The sequence below is a fragment of the Mus caroli genome, unplaced genomic scaffold (assembly GCF_978045245.1).
Source record: "Mus caroli unplaced genomic scaffold, Mus_caroli_1 scaffold_1, whole genome shotgun sequence".
Taxonomy (NCBI): Eukaryota; Metazoa; Chordata; class Mammalia; order Rodentia; family Muridae; genus Mus; species Mus caroli.
Window position 1 is genome coordinate 176,262,984 of NW_028227256.1, and position 21,952 is coordinate 176,284,935.

Sequence of the window (21,952 nt, forward strand, 5' to 3'; positions counted from 1 at the left end):
ACATTCCTGGGGAGTAGGTACTGCTGACTTTCATATCCAGAAATCGAAAGAAATGTCATTGGGGGAAGTGCCATTAGCCTAAGATATTAGTAGCTTTTGTTTTGTTTTGCAGTCATTTATCATAGAGACTGAGATAAATATGCTGATATTAACTGACTTTATTGTAAAATTACAGATACAGACCAGCTGCTGAAGATATCCTTTTGCGAGCTTTTGAGGTGGGTGAGCTCTACATTATTCATGTATATGTGATAAATTAATTCATCATATAGAATTTATTCAACAAGGACAATATATGCTATCTACTTTCCTCAGGTTTTGGATCCAGCTAAACGTGGGTTTCTTACTAAGGATGAACTGGTCAAGTACATGACTGAGGAAGGTAGGAGGGCTTTATCTCTTCTTCTTCTTTTTTTTTTTTAAGATTTATTTTATTTATATGAGTACACTGTAGCTGTCCTTGGACGCACCAGAAGTGGGCAACGAGGGCTTTATCTCTTGTAAGGGTAATTTATGCAAAGATCAATAGGTTTTAAAGATGTTTATTTTTTAAATCTCTTGTCTCTCTCTCTGTTATATGTGTGTGCATGTGTGTACATGTATGTGTGTGTCTCTCTCTGTGCATGTGTGTGTGTCTGTGTGTATGAGTGCAGTGCTCATGGAGGCCAGAAGCATCTGGCCCCCTGTAGCTGGAGTTACATGGTAACTGAACTCAGGTTCACTGCAAGAGCATGGCACCTTAATTGCTGAGCCATCTCTTCAGCCTCAATTAATAAGTTTTTAACAATTATGCAAAATTTATAGGAAATGGTACTTCAAAAACAATTGTTTGGTTACATAGTCATTTATTATTTCTATTATTTTGGTTTAGTATTTGATTTTGTATAATAGAAGTATAATGATTACTTGCATAAATTGTGCTTACTTTATTTACTTAAAATATTTCCTGAATAAAAGATAAGCAACTTAAAGAAATGAACTGTCAATCATAAACCAATGCCTTTTTAAATAGAAGATTTGAGTTAAAGTGTATAATTTTTTTTTTTCGAGACAGGGTTTCTCTGTAGCCCTGGCTGTCCTGGAACTCACTCAGTAGACCAGGCTGGCCTCGAACTCAGAAATCCGCCTGCCTCTGCCTCCCAAGTGCTGGGATTAAAGGCATGGGCCACCACTGCCTGGCAAAAATTTCTTTTAAAAGCCCTTTTTAGGTGGTAAGGTTGAAACAATATAGCCTAAATTGGATGTGAATTCACACAAAAGCTATTTTCTTATGATTATGGGACCTCCACCACGAATACCTATGTGTTTCCTTTAAACTCTGTCGTTTTAGGTCAGTCTATCTATGTATTCCCCTGACTGTAAGTGGCTTGTTGGGCAGTCATTAATGCTGTTGTCACCCCATCACTCCTGTAGTAAGGGAGGAGTTCTGCTTCCTCTGCTCAGGCTGAGTCCTGAGTGATGCAGCTGTCACACATCACTTGAGAACATGGACATAGGCGGCAGTTTGAGCAAGGAGAGCAGTATTGACTCTATGTACCTGCTTTGGCCATTTTGACTCAGTTCACCATTAGGGATCAGGAATGAGAGAGGAGTAATATGAAAATCATAGATGCCATTCAGGATGGCGTACAGTGTTAAAATCATCTAAGCAGTTCACTTCAGTGTGTTATGACTTTCAAATCCTAAGGATGAAGGGACACAAACCCTATATTATGTCACATAAAGTTAATAAAAACAGCCAAAGAGGTTCAGTAACTCCTACTGTGTGCCAGTTGTGTGTTTAGTGTTGTTACAGCACAGTGGGTGGTAATGATACTGGAATCTGATGCCCTTCTTGAACATATTACAGTCTTATTAGGAAAGCAAAGCTAACATGTAAAATAGATAGATATGAGACATTAGAAAAAATAACTCTCAGAAGATCAGTGCAAGCTTAAACTAGCCTGGGAAGCTTAGCCTGGGAAGGCCATAGAGAAAATAGCTTCCTTGAGAAGATAGATCTGATTTTGTTTTTGTTTTTTGTTTTGTTTTTGTTTTTGCTTTAATTTTAGACAGGGTTACATTCTGTAACTCAGGTGAATCTGGCATTTCATACACATCCCAGGCTGACAGCAGACTCAAAGCAGTTCTCCTGTTTCAGCCTCCTAGATGGGATTACAGATGGGAGCCACTGTGCTTTGCTTGAGATTGAGGGCAGGCTTAATAAGATTTTATATGTTACAGTTCCCTCACATGCCATGGGTATCAACATATGAGTAGTAACAGTTGAGCTACGGATAAACCAATGGGTAGTTGAATGAAGACAGGTGGGGGACTGTTTGAGGGAAATGAATAAAGGAATAGGAGCAAAATCTGGAAGGAAGGCAGCCAGGCATGTGGAAGAAGGTGAACTCAGGCAGCCCTGGGCATCTTGTTGGCCCCAGTAGGAAAGGAATGGGGGTGGATGTCTTGGGGCTGAATTGTAGAGGCCTGCCCTTGAGTGTGGGTCATCCCTGGGAGGTAGAGAAGAGTCATTCAGTGTGGTGATATGGTGGGAAGTGGTTCTGGTGCTGGTCAGTTTATGGCTGAGTAAGGAAGCTTCAGCCAGGAGATGAGCTGGGGCTCCTTGAGCAATCCCAAGGCTCTCTGCCATGGCCTGGCCTGGCGTGAATGGGAGGAGGGAACTGTTGCAGTAAGACTATCACAGCACCCTGGGCCATGGTGACCAATAGAGGGCAGGGGACAAAAATGGGAGATGAGTATAAAGTAACACTAAGACTTGCCAGGGCCCATGGGTATCATCATGACAGTAGTACTATTGGCTGAATCAGTGAAGTCAGACACTGGCTGCACTGTGTGTAGGGACAACAAGGCTGTGTGGTTCATAGGAAGGTGCTTTGTGAGAATTTTCAGGAAGGTGTATGTCTTAGCTAGGGTTTCTATTACTGTGAAGAGACACCATGACCACAGCAACTTTTTTTTTTTTTTTTTTTTTTTTTTTTTTTGGTTTTTCGAGACAGGGTTTCTCTGTGTAGCCCTGGCTGGTCTCGAACTCAGAAATCCGCCTGCCTCTGCCTCCCAAGTGCTGGGATTAAAGGTGTGCGCCACCACACCTGGCTCACAGCAACTCTTATAAAGGAAAACATTTAATTAGTTCTGGCTTATACTTCAGAGGTTCAGTCCATTATTGTCATGGTGGGAACATGGCAGCATGCAGGTAGACATAGTGCTGGAGAAGGAGCTGAGAGTTCTTTATTTGTATCTGCAGACAGAAGGAAGAGAATGAAACACACTGGCCACATTTGAGCAACTGAGACCTCAAAGTCAGCCCCTTGTAACCCACTTCCTCCAGTCAGGTCACACCTCCTGACAGTGCCACTCCCTGTGACCATGCATTCAAATACGAGTCTATGGGGGCCATTCCCATTCAAACAACACAGCATACATCCAGAGTTCTTGTACTTCCAGCGCAATTGTTGCATGTCCTAATAGACAGAGCCTGCATCAGGGTTTTTTTTTTTTCCAGAGATCATAAATAGTTTCAGTTATTTATTCAACATTATTTAATTTTTTTCATGTTGTATGTGCCAGTACATTTGTTAGGTGCATGTAAGATGCACTATCATATCTTAATGTATCATCACTATTGTATATAGCATGGTCTTCTTCTAATTGTGGTTACAGTTGCCTAGTTCAGGAAAATGGTTGATTGCTTAAGAAGTGATTTGTTTTGTTTTGTTTTGAGACAGGCTTTCTCTGTGTATCACTCTTTGTCTTGGAAGTCATTTTGTAGACCAGGCTGGCCTCGAACTCAGAGATCCACTTGCCTCTGCCTTCTGAATGTTGGGATTAAAGGTGTGTGCCACCAGGCCTGCCTGGCTAAGAAGTGATGTTTTTATTCTCAAAATTCTCAAAACTTTTTTAAGTACATACAAGCTTTGGGACTATAAAGTTACTTCTACAATCCTTTCATAGTATCTGCAGAACAGTTAACACATCTTTAAGTTTGAGAATGTTCATTTTAAATGCCCAGGAGATTGTAAGATAAACACCATAAAACATACTGAATCAAGTACCTACAAGACAGAATCCATGTTAGTCCAGGATGTCTATTGCATCAGAACGTATTTAGTAGCAGGGAAGATCTCAAGTCTTTTAAAAACAAATACATGTTGGGATGTGTCAGATGTTTGTGGAAGTGGTATTTGAATAACACATTTAATCCTTAAACCAAGCCCATGGGTGGAGAGTGTTACCATTGTCTGTACTGTGTAGACTGGAAAGAAAGGTTAAGCAACCTGCTCAAGACTATAAAGCTAGTAAGAGAGCCAGGGCTTGAATGAGTGAGGCTTCTCCTTCCAGCTCTGCTTTCCTGTGTTGAGCGGGTTTTCCTGCTATCCTAAGTCAAATACTGTATGCATAGCTCTTTCCTTGCCCAGTGTAGCAGAGTGACTGTTGTGAGCAAGGCTTAGTCGAAGCAGTGCTGTGGAGGGAAGCTTCAGCTAAGGTTGGTAGGTAGGTCTTCTCAGACTCGGTCCCCATTCACTTGTAGGGCAGGCTGCATTGTACGTGCTATAAATGGACATGGTAGTTCTCCTTGTGAGGTGGTTGGGAGATTAACTTAGTTAATACATGTGAAACACTTAGATCGGTGCTAGTCTCACAGCAGGATTTGCTGTTGAGTATTTTCTTCCTGTCTCTGTCTCTCCCCTCCCCTCCCCTCCCCTCCCCTCCCCTCCCCTCCCCTCCCCTCCCCTCCCCTCCCCTCCCCTCCCCTCCCCTCCCCTCCCCTTCCATGCTGGGGATCCTCAGGACCTTACATGTGGTAGATGCTTATTCTGTCACTAATCTATGTCTCAGACCATGGTTATTTTTTGTTTGTTTAAGACAAAGCTAAGTCTAGCCTTAAGCTCACTATCTTCTTCACCCTGGGTGTTGGGACTGTAGTGGCACCCATTGTCAGCATCCCTTTGACACTTACATCCAGGTACATGTAGCAGTGGATTTAGTGTCTGTCATTTGTAGGCAGCGGGAGTGGGGGAATAAAGGGGGTGGGAGAGAGCTAGTTCCAGTGCTCTGGGTGGGCAGACTCGGAGGACTGGGTGTCTGGTTGTGGGAAGCCACAGACCCCAGCCCGTGGGGAGTGGACAAGGGGCAGTCTGAGGTCTCTGGGCTTCACAGAGGCCAGAGATAACAGGTTCTCAGTCTTGGGCATCCCAGACACCGCTGGACACAGCAGAAGAGCAGAGAACAAAGTGGAGGTCCTTGGGGTAGCTCGGTCACCCCCAGTGCTGAAGAGAGGAAAGGGCAGGGAGAGAGGGGGCGTTGGGTGGTTCCCATGCGGGCAAGAGTCTCTGGGAACGTGGCTCACTGTTCCGTCCCTTGTAGAGTTTTCTCTTGCTTCTCCAGAGCAAGCCTTTCTCAACCAAAACAGGCTGCCTTTCACGGTCCCACAGCCAGTCAGATAACAGCCAGAATTTGCCACTTCAGCATTTCAGAGCATGAGTTTGAAGTTTGACTCTTGGACATGCCAGAACTCTGTCTCAGAACACAACATGAAGACAAAACAAAATTTAAAGACAAAAGCCACACAGAATCCCTATTTGCATAAGTTCTATAACTGGTAGCTGAATCCTAACATAGAAAGTCCTGGAGACACTGAGAAGTAACCTAGGCTCATAAGGTAAGTAACTCTCCTCAAGCCTTGGTGCTGTGGATAGTGAGCATAAGACTTCCCCTAGAGATTGGTGATGGCTAGGATGCTCTGTCTTTTCCCTCAACACTGAACGTAGTTGTGTCTTAAACAGTCTGTAGCCTTTTCAACGTTCTCCTGAAGTTTGTGTCCCACCTTATGAAGCCAGTTTCCAGGATATCTTTCAGATGTTACCTGAGTCCAACTAAAGTCCAGATTTTCTCCCCAACTTTTGATTTCATTGCATCAACACAAGCCCAGATTGAAAGAAGGAGGACTTTCAGGATGCTTGACGAGTTTTGTCCATGGCAGGGTTAAGACAATGAGAGTGAGGCAGTCCTGATAGAGTAGTCAAGTGTCTGGTCTCTCTTCAGCAATAGCTAACTTTTAATCATTTCTCCATAGTTTTAATAAAGATAATAGTTATGCTCACTTATACAACTTTAGCTTCCAGCAAATACTTTTGCAATTTCAATCATTTTAGTTTAAGTGAATTAAACAACTATATTCATGGTGTTCTCCTGCTGCCTTGACTAAAAAGATGTATTCTGGAGGTCTCAGCAGGGCAACAAGTCTACAGCCTTGCAGATGTGTGGCAGCATGCATTTTGAACTCCTGGGTTCTCAAGTGTTGCTGTACAGCTCCAGTGAAGAAAAAACTGGACATACTTGGGGCCTGTGGACTTCAAGGCAGTATAGCAGACTAGTGGGGAGAGCAAAACCTCTGACTGTAAAATCATGCTATCCTTTCTTGTCTTTCCAGGTGAGCCTTTTTCCCAAGAGGAAATGGAAGAAATGTTGTCTGCTGCAATTGATCCCGAATCAAACACCATTAATTATAAGGACTACATAACAATGATGGTGGTAGATGAAAATTAAATGCTGCAAAGACTTCTTCTTTCTCCTTTTAAGACAACTGTAAACATTCAATTTCTAATTGAAATGATAATTTGAAAAATTGTCCTAATTAATTTCACATTTTATTTTATAATTTCTATATTTAGTGCCTTATGACATAATTGTTTCAAGGTATTTTGTTTACTAGAGATGATCAATTTAAAACATAAATTTATTTAGTATGACCAGATTTATGGAAGGACAAGTTGATTATTTCAAAGGAATTGTACAATATTTTAATGTTAAGTGTATCGTTGCTTATTTTCCACAACTAGGCCAATGATACATTGAAATTAATTAGAAAGTGAGATTGACCCTAACCCCCTAACATTTGCCATAGAAAGCTCTTGCAGGGCAGGACGGCCACAGACTAGATGTGAGTGGCAGCTTGGTGATGGCTGCCTTTCAGAGCAGCAGTAAACACTTCAGCAAGCAGAATATGGAGGGAGAGCGACCAGAATAACTATTAATAATTGATTTCTTATGAATGCCAATTACAAATCTCATTTGAGAGTCTAATAACTTTGAGTAAAATTGAAAATTGCTCATCCAGCATTTTGCCATTTATGGAATAGCTAAAGGAGGTGAGATAATTGGATCCAGAGAAAGGAAGACTGAATGAAAGCTGATAATGGCAACTCCTTTTTTTGCTCTTTAGAATTCTCACCTATTCAGAATATCTGTCATGGGAATATTGTCCTGGATACTGCATGTATTCATCTGTTGTTACCAGAATGTAGTATCTGATAAGGGCTGACTCCAGAAGAAAGAGATTCATTTAGCTCACAGTTATAGATGGTCAAGGTCCAGGCAGCATTGTACAGGCTGAGCTAGGGCCACCTTGTATGCATCTCACCAAAGTACAGCTAGCCAGACAGAAGCACGAGCAAGCAAGACCAGAGAGGCTGGGAGGAGGGGTCAGGCCTGTTCCTTTTACAATAGTCCTCTCATAAGAATTACTTTCCAGGCTGGGGAGATGGCTCAATGGGTAAAGCATTTGCTGAGTATCATTAGATAATGTGGTGGAAGCTGGATAAACCTCTAATTAATCAAGGTCACTGTTTAGTGAGGGAGTCTTGCAAGTCAATGAGCAACCACACATTCAGGGGACTGAAGTTGCACAAAAGAAGCAAATGAAGCCTGGTGGGGTAAGGGTGCTTTCTGGTGGGCAGACTCAAAGAGGTAACACATGACTTACAAACTCAGTAGTTTTTAAGTTTTGACAAATAGTCATTCTTTGAGCAGTTTACTTCAGAGCATGTCAGCAGCAGGACAGCAGATCAAACCCCCAGAGGTGTCCTGAAACACAAGAATCTGGGAATTGAAAGTATGGTTGATAGATATTTGGAACCTGATGAGAGATGAGAGGTTGAAATAAGAACCATATCCTAAGAGATAATGAGCTAATTGGGGTTAAGGTTTCAGTGTTTGAATGTGAACTTTCTCTGAGAATCAGAGAGAAAGGAGCTGGAGTTGTAAATAGCCTGAGAAATACTTTGAAGGGTCAAGGCCAGAGGGAAGGAGACCAGCTGGTAGGCTGCTTTGTTGGCAGTGGGAGACGGGCTAGGGAAAGTCAAGCACAAATCCTAAGTGTCTGGCTTGAACACTTGGTAAATAATAATATCAGCCATTCAGATAAGATGCCCAAGGCTTAGGCTAATAGGCTTGACTGTGGTCATCTCCAGCTTGAAGAGCTGGTAGAAGATAGAAAGATCAAGTGGATAAATAAGGGGACATCTACTAGAGACACAGCCTTTGAAGTTGTTAGCACATGGTGTCCTGGAAAGAAAATAAAAGATGACCAGGACAGAACTGGGAGCACAGAAGAGGAACCCTCAGAGCATGGGGAGGAGAAGCCCTGAAAGGAGGAAAGCTGAAGAAAGAGAAGCCATGGCAGGAGAGTCTCTCAAGGAAGAAGGAACCAAGTCAGAAGTGGTAGAGTTGTGAAGTCGCTGATGATGAGGAAACATCCCTCAATTTCAGCACCAACACATCCACTGAGAACCTCTCTCAGGGCAGATTTGTGAAGTGGCAGGCAGGAGAGTTCAGTGGCTTCAGGAATAAACAGATGTGAGGAAGAGCCTGGAGGACACGTTGCCGATTGGTGAAGAGAGAGAAGGTAGAGGGGAGGGGTTTGGAAGATGTAAACGGTGCAAGAATGCTGCAAGTTTGTATTCCAAGAGTTGAGACATGGCAGAGGAGCAGAGGACACTCAGAGGGGCGGAGATCCAGGGCTACAAAGGTCTTGACCTTGGTCATGGACATGAACTAATGTATATAGTCCCTGCCTAGTGGCTTCTATCTCTTGCAACGTATGACCCCTCTGCTTCTGCCTCCCTAGTGCTAGGATTCTAGGCCTGAACCTCTGCACCCAGTTATACTGTCCCTATGAATGAGAAGGAAGATAGTAGGTTATAGAGCTAGAGGAGATGATAGAAATCTGAAGGGCTTTGGGGCTTTGTGAGAAATGAGAGAGTTGGGGAATAATCTACAAAAGAATTTTCAAGGATTTTGTCCAGTAACCCTGGTCCAGAAGCAAAATATGTAGAGTGTTGTAGTGAGTCAAGATGGTGAAATGGACAGACAAAAGAGAGAGAGAGAGAGAGAGAGAGAGAGAGAGAGAGAGAGAGAGAGAGAGAGAGAGAGAGAGAGAGAGAGAGAGAGAGAGGAGAGAGAGAGAGAGATTGATGAGTCAGCAGAAATGAGTGACCTTGATGGTCTGTAGGTTAAGGTGGAAGGGAAATCCAGCTAGGAGTAGACTTGCATGGAGGATTGTAAGACTCCAAAGGGCAAACAGCTGGTGTGTTGTGAGAAGGCCTGTCATTCCTGAGAACAATATGCTCTGCTTGCAGTTTGACTTCCCTGTACTATTACTGAGCATTTCTCTGTGTTATTATTAATTAGTAATAGTATACAGTGTATATACATCTCTCAGTATGTGTCAGGCACTGTTGTGTTTTACTTAACCTACTCATTTAAAATTCTTGATGACCCAATGAAGTAGTTACCATTACTGTGGGGGAGTGGCAAAGAAGGTTTGTAACTATAAGGTACTGCATTAATCAACCTCTGTAGGCTTTGTGATGCTGAATCTTCACCACAACAAAACTAATTTTTCATGTCATCTGGGACTCTGCTTTGTGTGTCTTACTTTTCGTCACTTCTTTCATGAGTAGAATGGCTATATGTCCCCATTTGCCCTGGGTGGACCCAGCCTGCACCTGCTATTGCAGTATAATCATTGACATTTCTCTGTTTTATTCCTAGAATGCCTTCATTTGTATGATTCACATGTGGTTACCCCTCTCAAAAACTAATGACAATGATAATGGAATCCCTCCCGAGGGCTGGACAGATGGCTCAGTGGGTAAAGGTGCATGATAAGCAAGGGTGAGGGTGTGGGTTCATCTCCAGCACCCACATAAAAAGCTGGGTACCTATTATCTTAGCACTGGGGAGGCAGATATAGGAAGATCCCTGGAACATACTGGCTAACCAGCCTAATTGGTGAACCTCAGTCCCAGTAAGAGACATTGTCCCCATCACTGAGTGACTCCCGAGGAACACCTGAGTGTAACCTCTGGACAAGACATGTGCATATACACCCTTAAAATATGACTGTGTACACAAGCACATATCAAACAGTCCTGGAAGGGTCTGTGAAAATAATAGTACCCCTTCCTTCAACAGTTTCACAAGACAGACTTTCCTAGAACACTAAGGTTTTCTCCAGGGAAAGTCCAAGTGGGAAATTGACATGCCACTCACTGAACCATGGAAACTGGGGTCCCCATCTGCAGACGAAATGAGCCTTGAGCGTTTAGGTAAGGGCTGGGACCTCAGGGAGGGTGTGGTAATTCACAGTCAGGCTTTGTAATGGCGACGCATGACAGACATGAGAAATACTTGTCAAAGTGGAAGTCTCCCCAGCTGCGAATCATGGTGCAAACCAAATGTACCATGCAATCACAGAGCTTACACTAGTGCCTAATGCATGAGGTGTGAACTTGACTGGATCATCCAAGATGGCTCTGAGTATATAACCCTGGCTATGCTGGTCTTGATAGCCAAGAGGTGCCTCATTCTCTTGCTTCACGGAAAGAAAGGCTCATGCACAGAGGTAGTGAAGAAGATGCCTTAACACTGGATCCCTGGTCCCACCGAGAACCAACCGTTCAGTGTTCAGATTGTTGTTTCACTCTACACCCTGTCTCCAGAGCACCCTCTTTGGTTGCCTTTTGGAGCTGTAATTTTTATTTTCAGCATCATTTTTTAAAGGTCACCAAAGACTGCAACACAAGACACCAAGGGAAGTGTGCTTTAGTCCTCTGTTGCCGAATAAACAAATACCCATGTTTGCCAGAGGAGCGCTGTTGTCACTGTGCCAGGGGTTGGATACAGGGCCTAGTCCAGGCTAGGCAAGGCTTCTACCTGTGAGTTACACCTGCACTCAATATTTCCCTTTATACCTTGGATGGGCGTTTTACCTCTTAACTCAACCCCCCTTGCCCAACCTATAAATTGGACCACAATGCTATTTTTCTGGCATGAAGAACACTGGGCTCTTTGCAGAAAGTTTGTTTTCCTAGGACATCTGAGTCCTCTGGCTTCTTCAGGATCCCTGGCCCTGCATGCCTTTGGAGGGCTGCCTTCTAGGCTAGGGAAGCTGCATGACTCATGGCCTGTGTGTCTGGGGGTCACACTCTGATCCCACTTTGCCTATGATTCATTTGGGACCAGGCACCTCACTTGCTCTGCATGGCACCCTGGAAACGAGAGAGCCCAGGCTGAGACTTCTCCTTTGTAGGTACCAATAATCACAAGCCCAGTGGCTGAAGAAAGCCAAAAGGACTGTCTGAGATGGCAGGCTAATTGGAAGTGTGACTGGTTGTCAAGAACAGCCTGTTTCTATGGACCAGAATATGTTTGGATTGTTCTTTCATGTCTGTCTTCCTCTTTTCCTTTCTTTTTCTAATTCTTCCACATAAGAAGGCACCTTTTATACAGATATTCCTTGGAGACCATCATCATTATGCTACAGTGTAAATAAGCAGCCTCTTGGTCATGTACATTCAGACCTGTTCCAGACTCATGTTGTCTCCAGTATTTCTAAAAGTATTACTGTCAGTTTCTTGCTTCAGAAGATCCTGGGGGGTGGGTGTTTGTTAGAAAGTAATTATGTAGGCAAGGATGATCAGATAGATCCTCAGAACAATTTCTGGAGGCATAGCTCCCAAATCTTCATTTGTAATGGACACTGAGAGAGAGGTTCAGGCACACTTAAATGCAAGAACCTCTACCCTGGGAAGAAGAATACACAGAGGTGGGATTCGGAATTGGCCTATGCCCTTACAGAGCTTGTAACTGGCACAGACACCAATATTGCTGAGCTTCTGCATCTTCACATGGGAAGGGGAAAGAATTACTATGTAGGGCTGGTGTGATGATGGATATCATAAAGCGAGAATTCTTTAAAAGCTCTAATGGATGGAGTCAGTTATTTATAGAAAACCAGCTAGGCAGGCAGGGAGGAGGTGGAGTGGAGCTGGAGACCTGCTGCCTGGGTGCAAACAGCCAGAGTGTGGGAAAATAGGGAGCTGAAGGAAAATTCATCTGTGGGATGAGGGTGGTGCTGATGGAGCGATACCAGGAGGTTTGCTGTCATTGCACTATGAATGATCAGCTGTTATGTTTGTGTTAAGGACTTGAAAGTAGGAGGGTTTAGAAGGCTCGCGCTCTCTCTCCCTCCTTCCCTCCATTTCTGCATTGATATCAATCATAGTACATTTATAGCAGTGTGAGTCATTCACCTGATCTAATGAGAAAAGACATTCATTGGGGCTGGGACTGGGGCTGAGGGTGCAGCTCACCTACCATGTAGTCCTGGATTCCAACCCATGTAAACCAGGCATGGTGAGACACGCTTCCAATCCCAGTTCTTGGGGTTGCAGGGAGCTGGAAGATCAGAAGTTTATGTAGTGAGTTCCAGGCCAACCTAGGATACAAGAGACCTTCCTAACTCAAGAGAATAAAATAACATAAAATCAGGATATTATGTAATTCTCTGGTCCAAATATCAGATTTACCATGCTGTTGATAAGGTTTTCAACTAGTCAGAAAGAAGTTGTGAAAAGATTTACTGCTATTTGTGACATTTAAGTATGGGTTAAGTATCATGTCACTACCATGTAGCTTTAAAGCATGCCAAAGTTTGTTTCTATGTTTCAAATGCTTAGTATTTAAATGTCTTGCTATCTGTCATAGCTGCATTTCAGCTCTGGTTGCCCGTTCAGAGCCTGATGCTCATGCAGGCAAAGTTGTTAATGATTGTGGAGGCAAATCTGTTTCTGATAGTCTTCTTGATCCATGACTTTTATATTTCTTTTATTACTTATTAAGTCTGATTATGCTATTATTATTAATCTTGTGTCACAGCTGGCAAAGAGCTCACAGGAGTAGATTTGTTAGCTTTGCCTTATACGCCTGGGCTGCACTCAGTACACTCCACCACTTTCTTGAAGCTTACTGTGCTTACAGTATCAGTTTTGCCTTCATTCAAGGTTACTTTGAGAAAGTCTTTAGCCAATCACAATTTATTCAGGTTCTTCTCATCAAAACTAGACAATCTCTGTAAATTCTCCACTTATCTAGACATCACAGATTTAGTAGTTACGTGTCAGTAAGCAAGGTAAAGGATGAACAGGGGCATGGACCCCATGGAGTTTCTAGAGAGCATCTGCCCTGCCTTCCCTGGATGTGCATCTTTGACCCACAGCTCAGTGGACCTGTCAGCAAGACCTGATTCTGACATATAAGGTATATAAATGGAAACAGAGTCTAGTATTATCTCTTGTGTTCCCCTGCAGGCTGGCACATGCCACTTTTTAGGCTCTCTTGGGAAATGGCTCTTTGGAAGAAACAGTGTGAAGTTAAAATGCTCTATAGATGGCTACAGTATTAACACTTGGCTCTATAACTTCTTCAGAGTATCACAGTGGACCTTTCAGGACTCTCAACAGACATGCAGAAAGCAAGGTGGACCTGAGGGAAGACACATGAGCAGAGGAAGGGCTGTCCACAGGGCTTCAAGCTTGCACTTGCAGAGGGCCATGTGGGGCAGGCTTGGGGCAGACTGGAGCCACAGGGATATGGAGGGCAAAGCAACAGGGAACAAGAGTGTCCCAGTCACCATCTACATGGACCTGCCTGTCCCGTGCAGGCTGAGGACAGCCTTGCTTCTTAGCATCTGTTACAGATGGTAACTGGACCTCACCTGAGGATATCATTAGCAACCACAGAAATCAGAGTCTTTGTGAGGAAGAGAAATAATAAACAAGTGTTTACTGCAGACCCAAACCACAATGTTATTATGTAATCTGTTAGAAATTAATACAATGCAAACAGTTTCCATGTTCATGTATACTTACCTAAAATGTAGTTTTTTTTGAGACAGTCTTTTGTGTAGCCCAGGCTAGCCTGGAACTTATGATTCTCCTGCCTCAGCCTTCTGAGATCTCAGATTATAGGTATGTACACTACACCTACCCCCACCCCTTCCCCCTTCAAAGCTGAATTCTGATCTTACTGGAGCTTTTTAAAGACTCATGGCACTGTACTGAAGCATCTAATTGGATTGCTTTGGGAAGCATCAAATTTCAACCTGACTGTTTCCTCAGACAAGGACTTCTCTGATCACTGGGCAATAGGATCTCACAAGGCTTGTTTTCAGCAGAATCTGAATTTACAAGAGACATCATCTTTCAAAACAGTTTCAAAACCACCAGGAGGCAGTTAGTGCAGTGAAGCCTCTGTGACACAGAAATGTTGCAAAAACTCATGTAAGGAGATGGGAAGTGTAGAATGCATATGCAAATAAAGATTCAAGAAGGGTCCTGAAAGGCTGAGCAGAGTGAGGGGCCAGCTGGCCATCTGCTCGATCAACAGCTCACAGGGTGGAAAGTCTCCTCGTGGAAAATTCACTGAATTCCCATAGCGTGGCAGCTGCTATGTTAGGCTCCAGGGAAAGACAAGCCTTGTGCTTGAGAGACTGCAGACTTAGGGAGAAGGCAGTAGGACACACACACCAAGCAGTAGTTAGTTGTTCACATTAACAAATGCTTTGGGTTGGAGCAACCAGCAGCCAACTGCCTGTGGCACAAAGGGCTTCCTGAGGGAGGTGACATGAGCCACAAATGTTTCCTGTGCTCATGTTGGCAATACTGCCAATTCCAGATGGGAAGGGAATATTGTATAATGAGATGACTTGAGGCTAAGGCTAAAAGAGCTTTATGGCTTAGGGTAAAGAATGGATCTGCCTTTGAATCCCAGCTGTTCCAGATACAGGTTATGTGACCTGGTAAAAGTCCCATGATCTACTGGTATCTGTTCCCAGAAAAAAAATGTCAGAATCACATCTGCCTTGGAAGGTCACTCTGAGCATTTGATGTCTTCATGTGGGACTCAGTAACAGATAATCTGTTATCATAGGTTGCTCAGTACAAATATGCTAAATAAATGAATGGAAACATTTTCTGTATTTGGTAGTTAGTTTTCAATTATATGTCAGGTACAGGTATAGTATTTCTTAGAATGAAGGTTGTTTCCCTAAACTTCATGAACTTGGAACTTTATGAAAAATGCATTTGTGTCATTCAGAGCTTATTTAACAATACTCTGTGCTAAGAACTGTTCTGGTATACAAAGTTCCTGACCTTATAGAACCTAAATTCATCTCAGAAGTCAAATTACATGTAAATCAATATATGCCACATAAGGGCAAACAATATGGAAAAAAATAAAACAAGATGAGTGGTTAGAGAATGAAAAGGTATTGTTCTAGCTAGAGTAAGATCAGAAATCCTAGCATTTCCTGTGAAGAAGACATTAAGAGCCTGAAAGAACATCACAGAGGCCGCCCTGGCTGTGGTACCCAAGTAGTGAGAGAAGTAAGAGGTTAAGATGAAGAGGCAAGCAGAACCCAGCACAAAAAAGGGTCAGGTAGCCAGGGAGAGAGCTTCGTATGTGTTTTATGCGAAGAGAAAGCACTGGATAGAACTGAGTTAGCACAAGCAAGATGGTATTTCAGATACTGGAGAAGTGATAGGATTTGGAAAGTAGAATGAAAAGGATGAACTGATGTGTTGGACCTTCGTGGGGAAAGGGTAGATGAAGGATGACTTCAGCATTTGGCAGAGCAGCTAAGGTTTTGGGGGAAACAAGAGTATGGTTTGGGTGAGTTAATGTGGAGAACTAACTGATCACACAGGCTTGTGAAGGGTCAGACACTCTACAGCAAGGATGGTCTAAGAACTTGGAGGCAGCTTCAGCTTATAGACAGAGGAAAGCTCAGTACAAGAGATACACAGTGAGCTCACAGACATGGGGTTCACTAGACCATACCCCCAGGCCTACCCAGTCCTCCATCGCCTACTCTTCCTTTTCAGCGGTCCCAATGTCCTCAGACAAAGAGAGTTCACCTGGATGAGAAAGTACCACAGTTACGGTTCTTAGACTACGGTGACAGCACAGTTGAGACAGGTGTGGCAGCCAGTCCATGTTAAGGAAGGCTCCACTCTCCCAAAAGCTTATCTTGCAGCCTGTCCTCAACTTCTGGCTTATGGGCCCTGAGTTAGAGTGGGAGTCCCTCTGAGATGAAAGCACAGGTCTTCTTCCAAGATCTTCCTGTCTCCAGTGCAGGGACTCCACATGCTCTCCTCAGACACACAGCTTCTGTCAGTAGGAACAAAGGCTGTTGAAAATTGCTCATTCTTCCATGTTTGCCTGAGAAGACTTGGTTCTTCAAGATTCAAAACACAGTTTACCTTCAAGAATGGTCAGTGAGGAGAGGCAAAGGAGAGGAGAATTACTCCTCCTCCCTAACAGAAGTAAAAATAGAACACTAAAAATAACTAAATTATCCTGTCAGAGAAGATTCCCCTTTAAAGCTAGAGTGTATAGGATTTTATAAACTGTTTTATTATCCTGAATTGGTAGACAACAGTATGGTGGAGCCTCACATATCTTCACCTTTTCAATGGCTATTAGCTCAAGGCCAACCCGGTCTGCATTTCAATAATGTCACCCCGTCATTATTTTAAAACAAATATAAGACTATTTGATTCTGCCCATATTTTTTTCAATAGGTATATTTTTAAAATTCAGCACATTTAAAATATAGTAAATCTTTAAAAATAACCACTGCTCTCAGTTCCTCTTCTCATTGATAACATACTTGACAAGAAGTAACTTAAGGGAGCTAAGACTCATTGTGGCCATTGTTTAAGGTGACAGTGCATCATGGCTGCAAAGGCACGCAAATGTGGCATAGCCTGCGTGCATCTCAGCACATCAGGAAACAGGCAGACTGAGGTAGAAATGGGGTGGTCGCCAACCCATTAGGCCCAGTGTCCAGCAACCTACATCTCCCAGCAAGGTACCTTTCCTGAAGGTCCCTCCTAAACAAAGCCACCAGAAGGGAACCAAGTGTTCCCACACATGAGCCTACGGAGAACATTTCACAATTAAGCCATGGTGACCACAACACTGTGGTCACTCTTAGTAATTGTTATCAGCTATCCAGCTAGTGTTGAAGTAATCGTTTTCCCCACTAATGTAAAGAACACACACACACACACACACACACACACACACACACACATACACACAATGAAGTAAAAGGCACTATTATATTTGATTAACTTTTTTAAAGCCACTATTAATGTATAGTTCTCATTTCCAACTCCCTTTTCTCCTTTGGAGTGTTTTGAAGAGTCCAAGACATGCCTGTGTTCTCACAGCCTGGGTTTTGCTGGTGGCACCCGCACGGCATATGCAGTTGAGAACATTATATTCCACTGTCTGTCCAACAGGAGCAGCTGCCTAACGGCTCGATCCAACATAAGGGTGACTTTCTGTGGGGGCAGGATTACCTTCTAATCTTGTTCTAAGCAGTGGAATCAATGACTCAATACCAGTGGTAGGAGGGTTTATCATTTTGTTTTAAATTCCCATTTGTTGGCCAAGCAGCAACAACAAAACCACAAAACTAAGGAAGAAAACCCAGTAGGGTCTTCAAAACAAAAACATCGGGGTGGGGTGACTTTTTCTGGGGAGACCTGAGCAAATTCAGTTTGTTTACAGTTTGTATAACATTGGGGAAGGAACCTTATGAATCCTATAGGTTTCCAGGATGTTTGTTTGTTTGTTTCCAGTTGTGAGGTTTTTGACTTCCTGGTCTTAGGAGCCTCTCTCTTTCCTCCAGGAAGTTGCAGTTCTGGAAAACAGCTAAACAGGAAGCAGGGAAGGCAAAGCTTACATGACTCATGGCTGACTAACCAGATTAGTCTCCACAGAAGGGATGTAGCAGGCCAGTAGTCCGAGGGCAAGACTTGTTGGCTTCAAGTCATCTGTGCTAGAGAGAGGACCCGTATGTGCTCTGCAGTTAGGAGGGCAGGCACAGTGAGGAGTCTGGATCCTAGGGCATACTAATGCTTTAAGTTAAAACAAGGTAATTGTAGAAGGCAAATTCTTGCTCTAGATGGGGGAAGCATGGAGATTGGACTCAGAGCAGAGCAAAAAGAGGCAGAAGAATCTAGACTGAACACACAACTGGACAGTGCCCAGCTGGCTCAAAGTTTCTTTTCTGGACAATGGATGCTTCCCTGATGGTAAGGTGGGGTTGAAGGTGGAAGGCCTATGGGTAGAGTATAAACATGCTTATGTTACTATGGAAATATCTCTGCAGGGCAGTGATCCCTAGGTGATGAAAGCAAGGCTTTTTGCTAAGCTTCAATCCAAGAAGAATAAGTGAGAGGACATGAACGCCTCCATCAGCCCGTGCATCTATGGCTAAGCGCCCTTCATCTAGTCTCTCTTCGCCTCCAGCCTCACATTGCAGATTATTTTGAAAACAAATTCTAGACATTACTTCATTTTTGTCTGTAAGAGCTGAGAGACGTCTTGGCTATATAGGGAGCTCTTTCCCTTTCTCTAGCTGACTAGAAGCTGTCAGATGTAGAAGAATTCTTCAGTGTCCCCTGAGATACACTGTTCCAGTGCCCACCCCTGACTTCACAGTGTGCTCTTTCTGTTGCTTTATTCCAATCAGGATCCAACCAAGGTCAGCCATTGTCACTCCTAGACACTTCCCTCTCTTTTGCTGTACTGTTTCTCTCCTACTCTGAAGCGGAAACTTAAGGGTTCTTTGGAAAGTTGGTTGGATGGTGTTTTGCTGGGGCAAACATGTGAAGGAACATTGCGTTAAAGTAGTCACAGGTGTGAAAGGCTAAGGCAGACTCGTGAAGGAACGTTTTGCTGAAGCAGACACAGGAGAGAGGATGCTCTGCTAATGCAAACACGTGAAAGGACATGTGATGAAGGATTCTTTGCTAACAACACACATGTATTGGTCCACAGTACAGTGCGTAGTTGAGCTCCATTTGTCGGGACTCCAAGGACTCAGGGTGATTCGATGCACATGCTGAGGCAAGACCAGGGCTGAGTCAAGGCACGTGGAGGACATGTGATGTTTGGAGGGTATAAATAGGACTCCACGGAGCAATGGAGACAGAGCTTGGCTTGCTGGTACAGCTAGCTGTGCAATGCTTGTGAGTCTCAAGTCTGCTGATCTTCACTTCCCTGAGAGAGGCATAGCCCAGAATGTCTCCTGGTGTTCTTGCTGGTCCCTCCTACTGACTCCAGCAGAGGCTGAGGCCACAACTGTTAGCAACCCAACTCTACCAATCTGGACTGCTGGTGTATCTGTAAAGTGTTTGTGAGTAGATGGAACTGCCACTTGCTGCCTGCTAACTTGTAAACTGAATTGCTGATTTCCAGACAACACAGACAGGAGTTGCTCCAAAGAACCTTCCTAAACAGGTCCACTTCCCCTGTATTTCTTTCCCACTACCTCTGGTGGGTGGTAGGCTACAAGGAAGGTTAAAGTTTTTAAGAACCGTCATTAAAAATAAGGTTTGGCAGTGGTGGTGCACACCTTTAATCCCAGCACTTGGGAGGCAGAGGCAGGCGAATTTCTGAGTTTGAGGCCAGCCTGGTCTTCAGAGTGAGTTCCAGGATAGGCAGGGATACACAGAGAAACCCTATCTCGAAAAAACAAAACAAAACAAAACAAGACAAACAAACAAACAAAAAGGTTTGGAAAAATTAAAGTTACTCTAGTCTTTAATATAGAAGAATTCTCTCCATTTCTGGAATTATCTGGTTAGGCTTTTGTGGCATTAAGATGCCCAGCTATTCCCTGTGTTTCTGTAGACCAATCCTTATATCTTGGGATTTGATTAACTCAAAGTTTTATTTTTGTTCTCTCTTTCTCTCTCTCTCTCTTTTTTTAAATAAACCAACTTCAAGGATCAATTTCAATTATTTTCCTCCAGGGGGCTCAGTGTGTCTGGACCATTTCTTTGTTACTATCCAGCCCCAGGCGTGGCCAGCTTGATCTAGCCAATACAACGTTTCCATCAACCTGCCACCTTATGCTGTCATAACAGAGGTGGCCCACCTTTTGATGTTGAGACATAATGTTGTGATGTACAAATGTATTCATAGCTAGTGAGCCACAGGTTGGGCATGCCAGCTGGCAGAGACAGTTTATGAGGAGCTCCACGGATAGTTTTAAGAAAGACTTATGACACCCAGTGGGAATCAATCTTTCTTTCTTTCTTTCTTTCTTTCTTTCTTTCTTTCTTTCTTTCTTTCTTTCTTTTTTTTGATTCAAACAACTGCTTATTATTATCATTATTTTACTTGGTCACTTTACATTCCATTCACTGCTCCCTCCCAGTCAGTCCTTTCCACAATTCTTCCCCCATCTCTCCTTCCCTTCTCCTCTGAGTGGGTGGGGCCTCTTGGGTATCCCCCTACCCGCAGTGGAATTCCTTAAGTAAAAATAATTTCCCAGCCTCAACTATTTGATTTTTTGTTTCTTCTCTTTTTTTTTCTTTTTTCTTGGGGGGGGAGGGGGGGAGGCTTCACTATATAGTTCTGGATGACCTGGAACTCTCTATAGACCAAGCTGGCCTGTGAGCTGCTATATCCAATTTAATTTAGAAATTAAAAAATAAATGTTTCTTGATTTTCTTTTTAAAAACATGCATCTTAGTTTGATAGTTGTACACTGACATTGTCTATGTGTCTTGACACTGACATCATCAATGTCCCTTATAAATTCCCATTTGGTCATATGCTTCCGGAGTCACTCTTGGTGATCTTCATACCTCACTGTGTTGTGAGTCACAGTGTTTGAATTAACGGTTACATGGCTATTTCTGGCACAGCACCTCTGTATTCTTAATGTGTGGAAGTCAAGTGTTTGCACTCAATTTAATGAGCTGCTTGAAAATTGATAACAAGTTTCAAATCCCATGGGGATAAAAGAAAACAAGGACTGAGTATAATCTCACAAGACACAGTACAGCAAGAGTTTATAATTTGGAGTAATTTCTCCCTAAACAAGTTAAACAATTAACTTACTACTTATATGTTCTGACACTACATGTTTAATTATATGTAACATACATATAATATATAGTATTTTGATTTTACAAATTTTACTTATATGTTAAAATATATATTTACAAATAAAATTGCTCAGCTGGCAGTGATGGCACACGCCTTTAGTCTCAGCTGGCAGTGATGGCACACGCCTTTAGTCCCAGCACTCAAAGCAGAAGCAGGTGAATTTGAGTTCCAAGCCAGCCTGGTCTACAGAATGAGTACCAGAGAAACCCTGTCTAGAAAAACCAACCAACCAGCTAAACAAACAAAACAAACAAACAAACAAGAAAACAACAAAAACAGCTGAGTGCACAAATTATATGTGCTAAACTTACAATTTCTGTATCCTTCTAAAAAGGTTGCCATTGAATTCAGACTTGTAATCCAGACAGAAGTCTGAGTTTGATTCCTGCTTGACCGGAGTGAATCGGGCCATTTATTCTTGGTCTTTGTCTTAGTTACCTTTCTATTGCCATGATTAAACACCCTGATGAAAGCAATTTATAAAAGAAAGCATGTAACCTGATGTGTGGGCTCAGGGGGTTAGAGTCTGTGAAGGCACACAGACAAAGGCACACCTGAGAGCACACAGCTTGATCCACAACTGTGAGCTGAAAGCAAACCCTGGGAATGGCAAGCACCTTTTAAACTTCAAGGCTGTCCCCTGGTTACACACCTCCCCCAACAAAGCATATCCTCTCACGCGCTATCGTCTCGCCAGCAAGAACACACGCGTGAGAAACCGGATCCTTCTGCAGCAACTTTATTACACCAACTTCAACATGAAGAGGAAGACCCCAAGCACTAAAAAGGCGCTGCTTATATACACCTTAGTGTGGCGTGTCCACACCTGATTGGCTGCTCTCCCAGAGCC

General features: G+C 43.2%; 1 protein-coding gene across 1 annotated transcript in view; it reads left to right on the forward strand.

The window, feature by feature from the left end:
• Positions 1 to 9,739, forward strand: part of Drc8 (dynein regulatory complex subunit 8) — a 79,736-nt gene extending 69,997 nt beyond the window's left edge. The window contains exons 5-7 of the mRNA XM_021160871.3: positions 176 to 218; positions 316 to 382; positions 6,434 to 9,739. Coding sequence (XP_021016530.2) covers positions 176 to 218; positions 316 to 382; positions 6,434 to 6,549 — 226 coding nt within the window. The 3' untranslated portion in view covers positions 6,550 to 9,739. The remainder of the gene's footprint in view (positions 1 to 175; positions 219 to 315; positions 383 to 6,433) is intronic.
• The last annotated feature ends 12,213 nt before the right edge of the window (positions 9,740 to 21,952 follow it).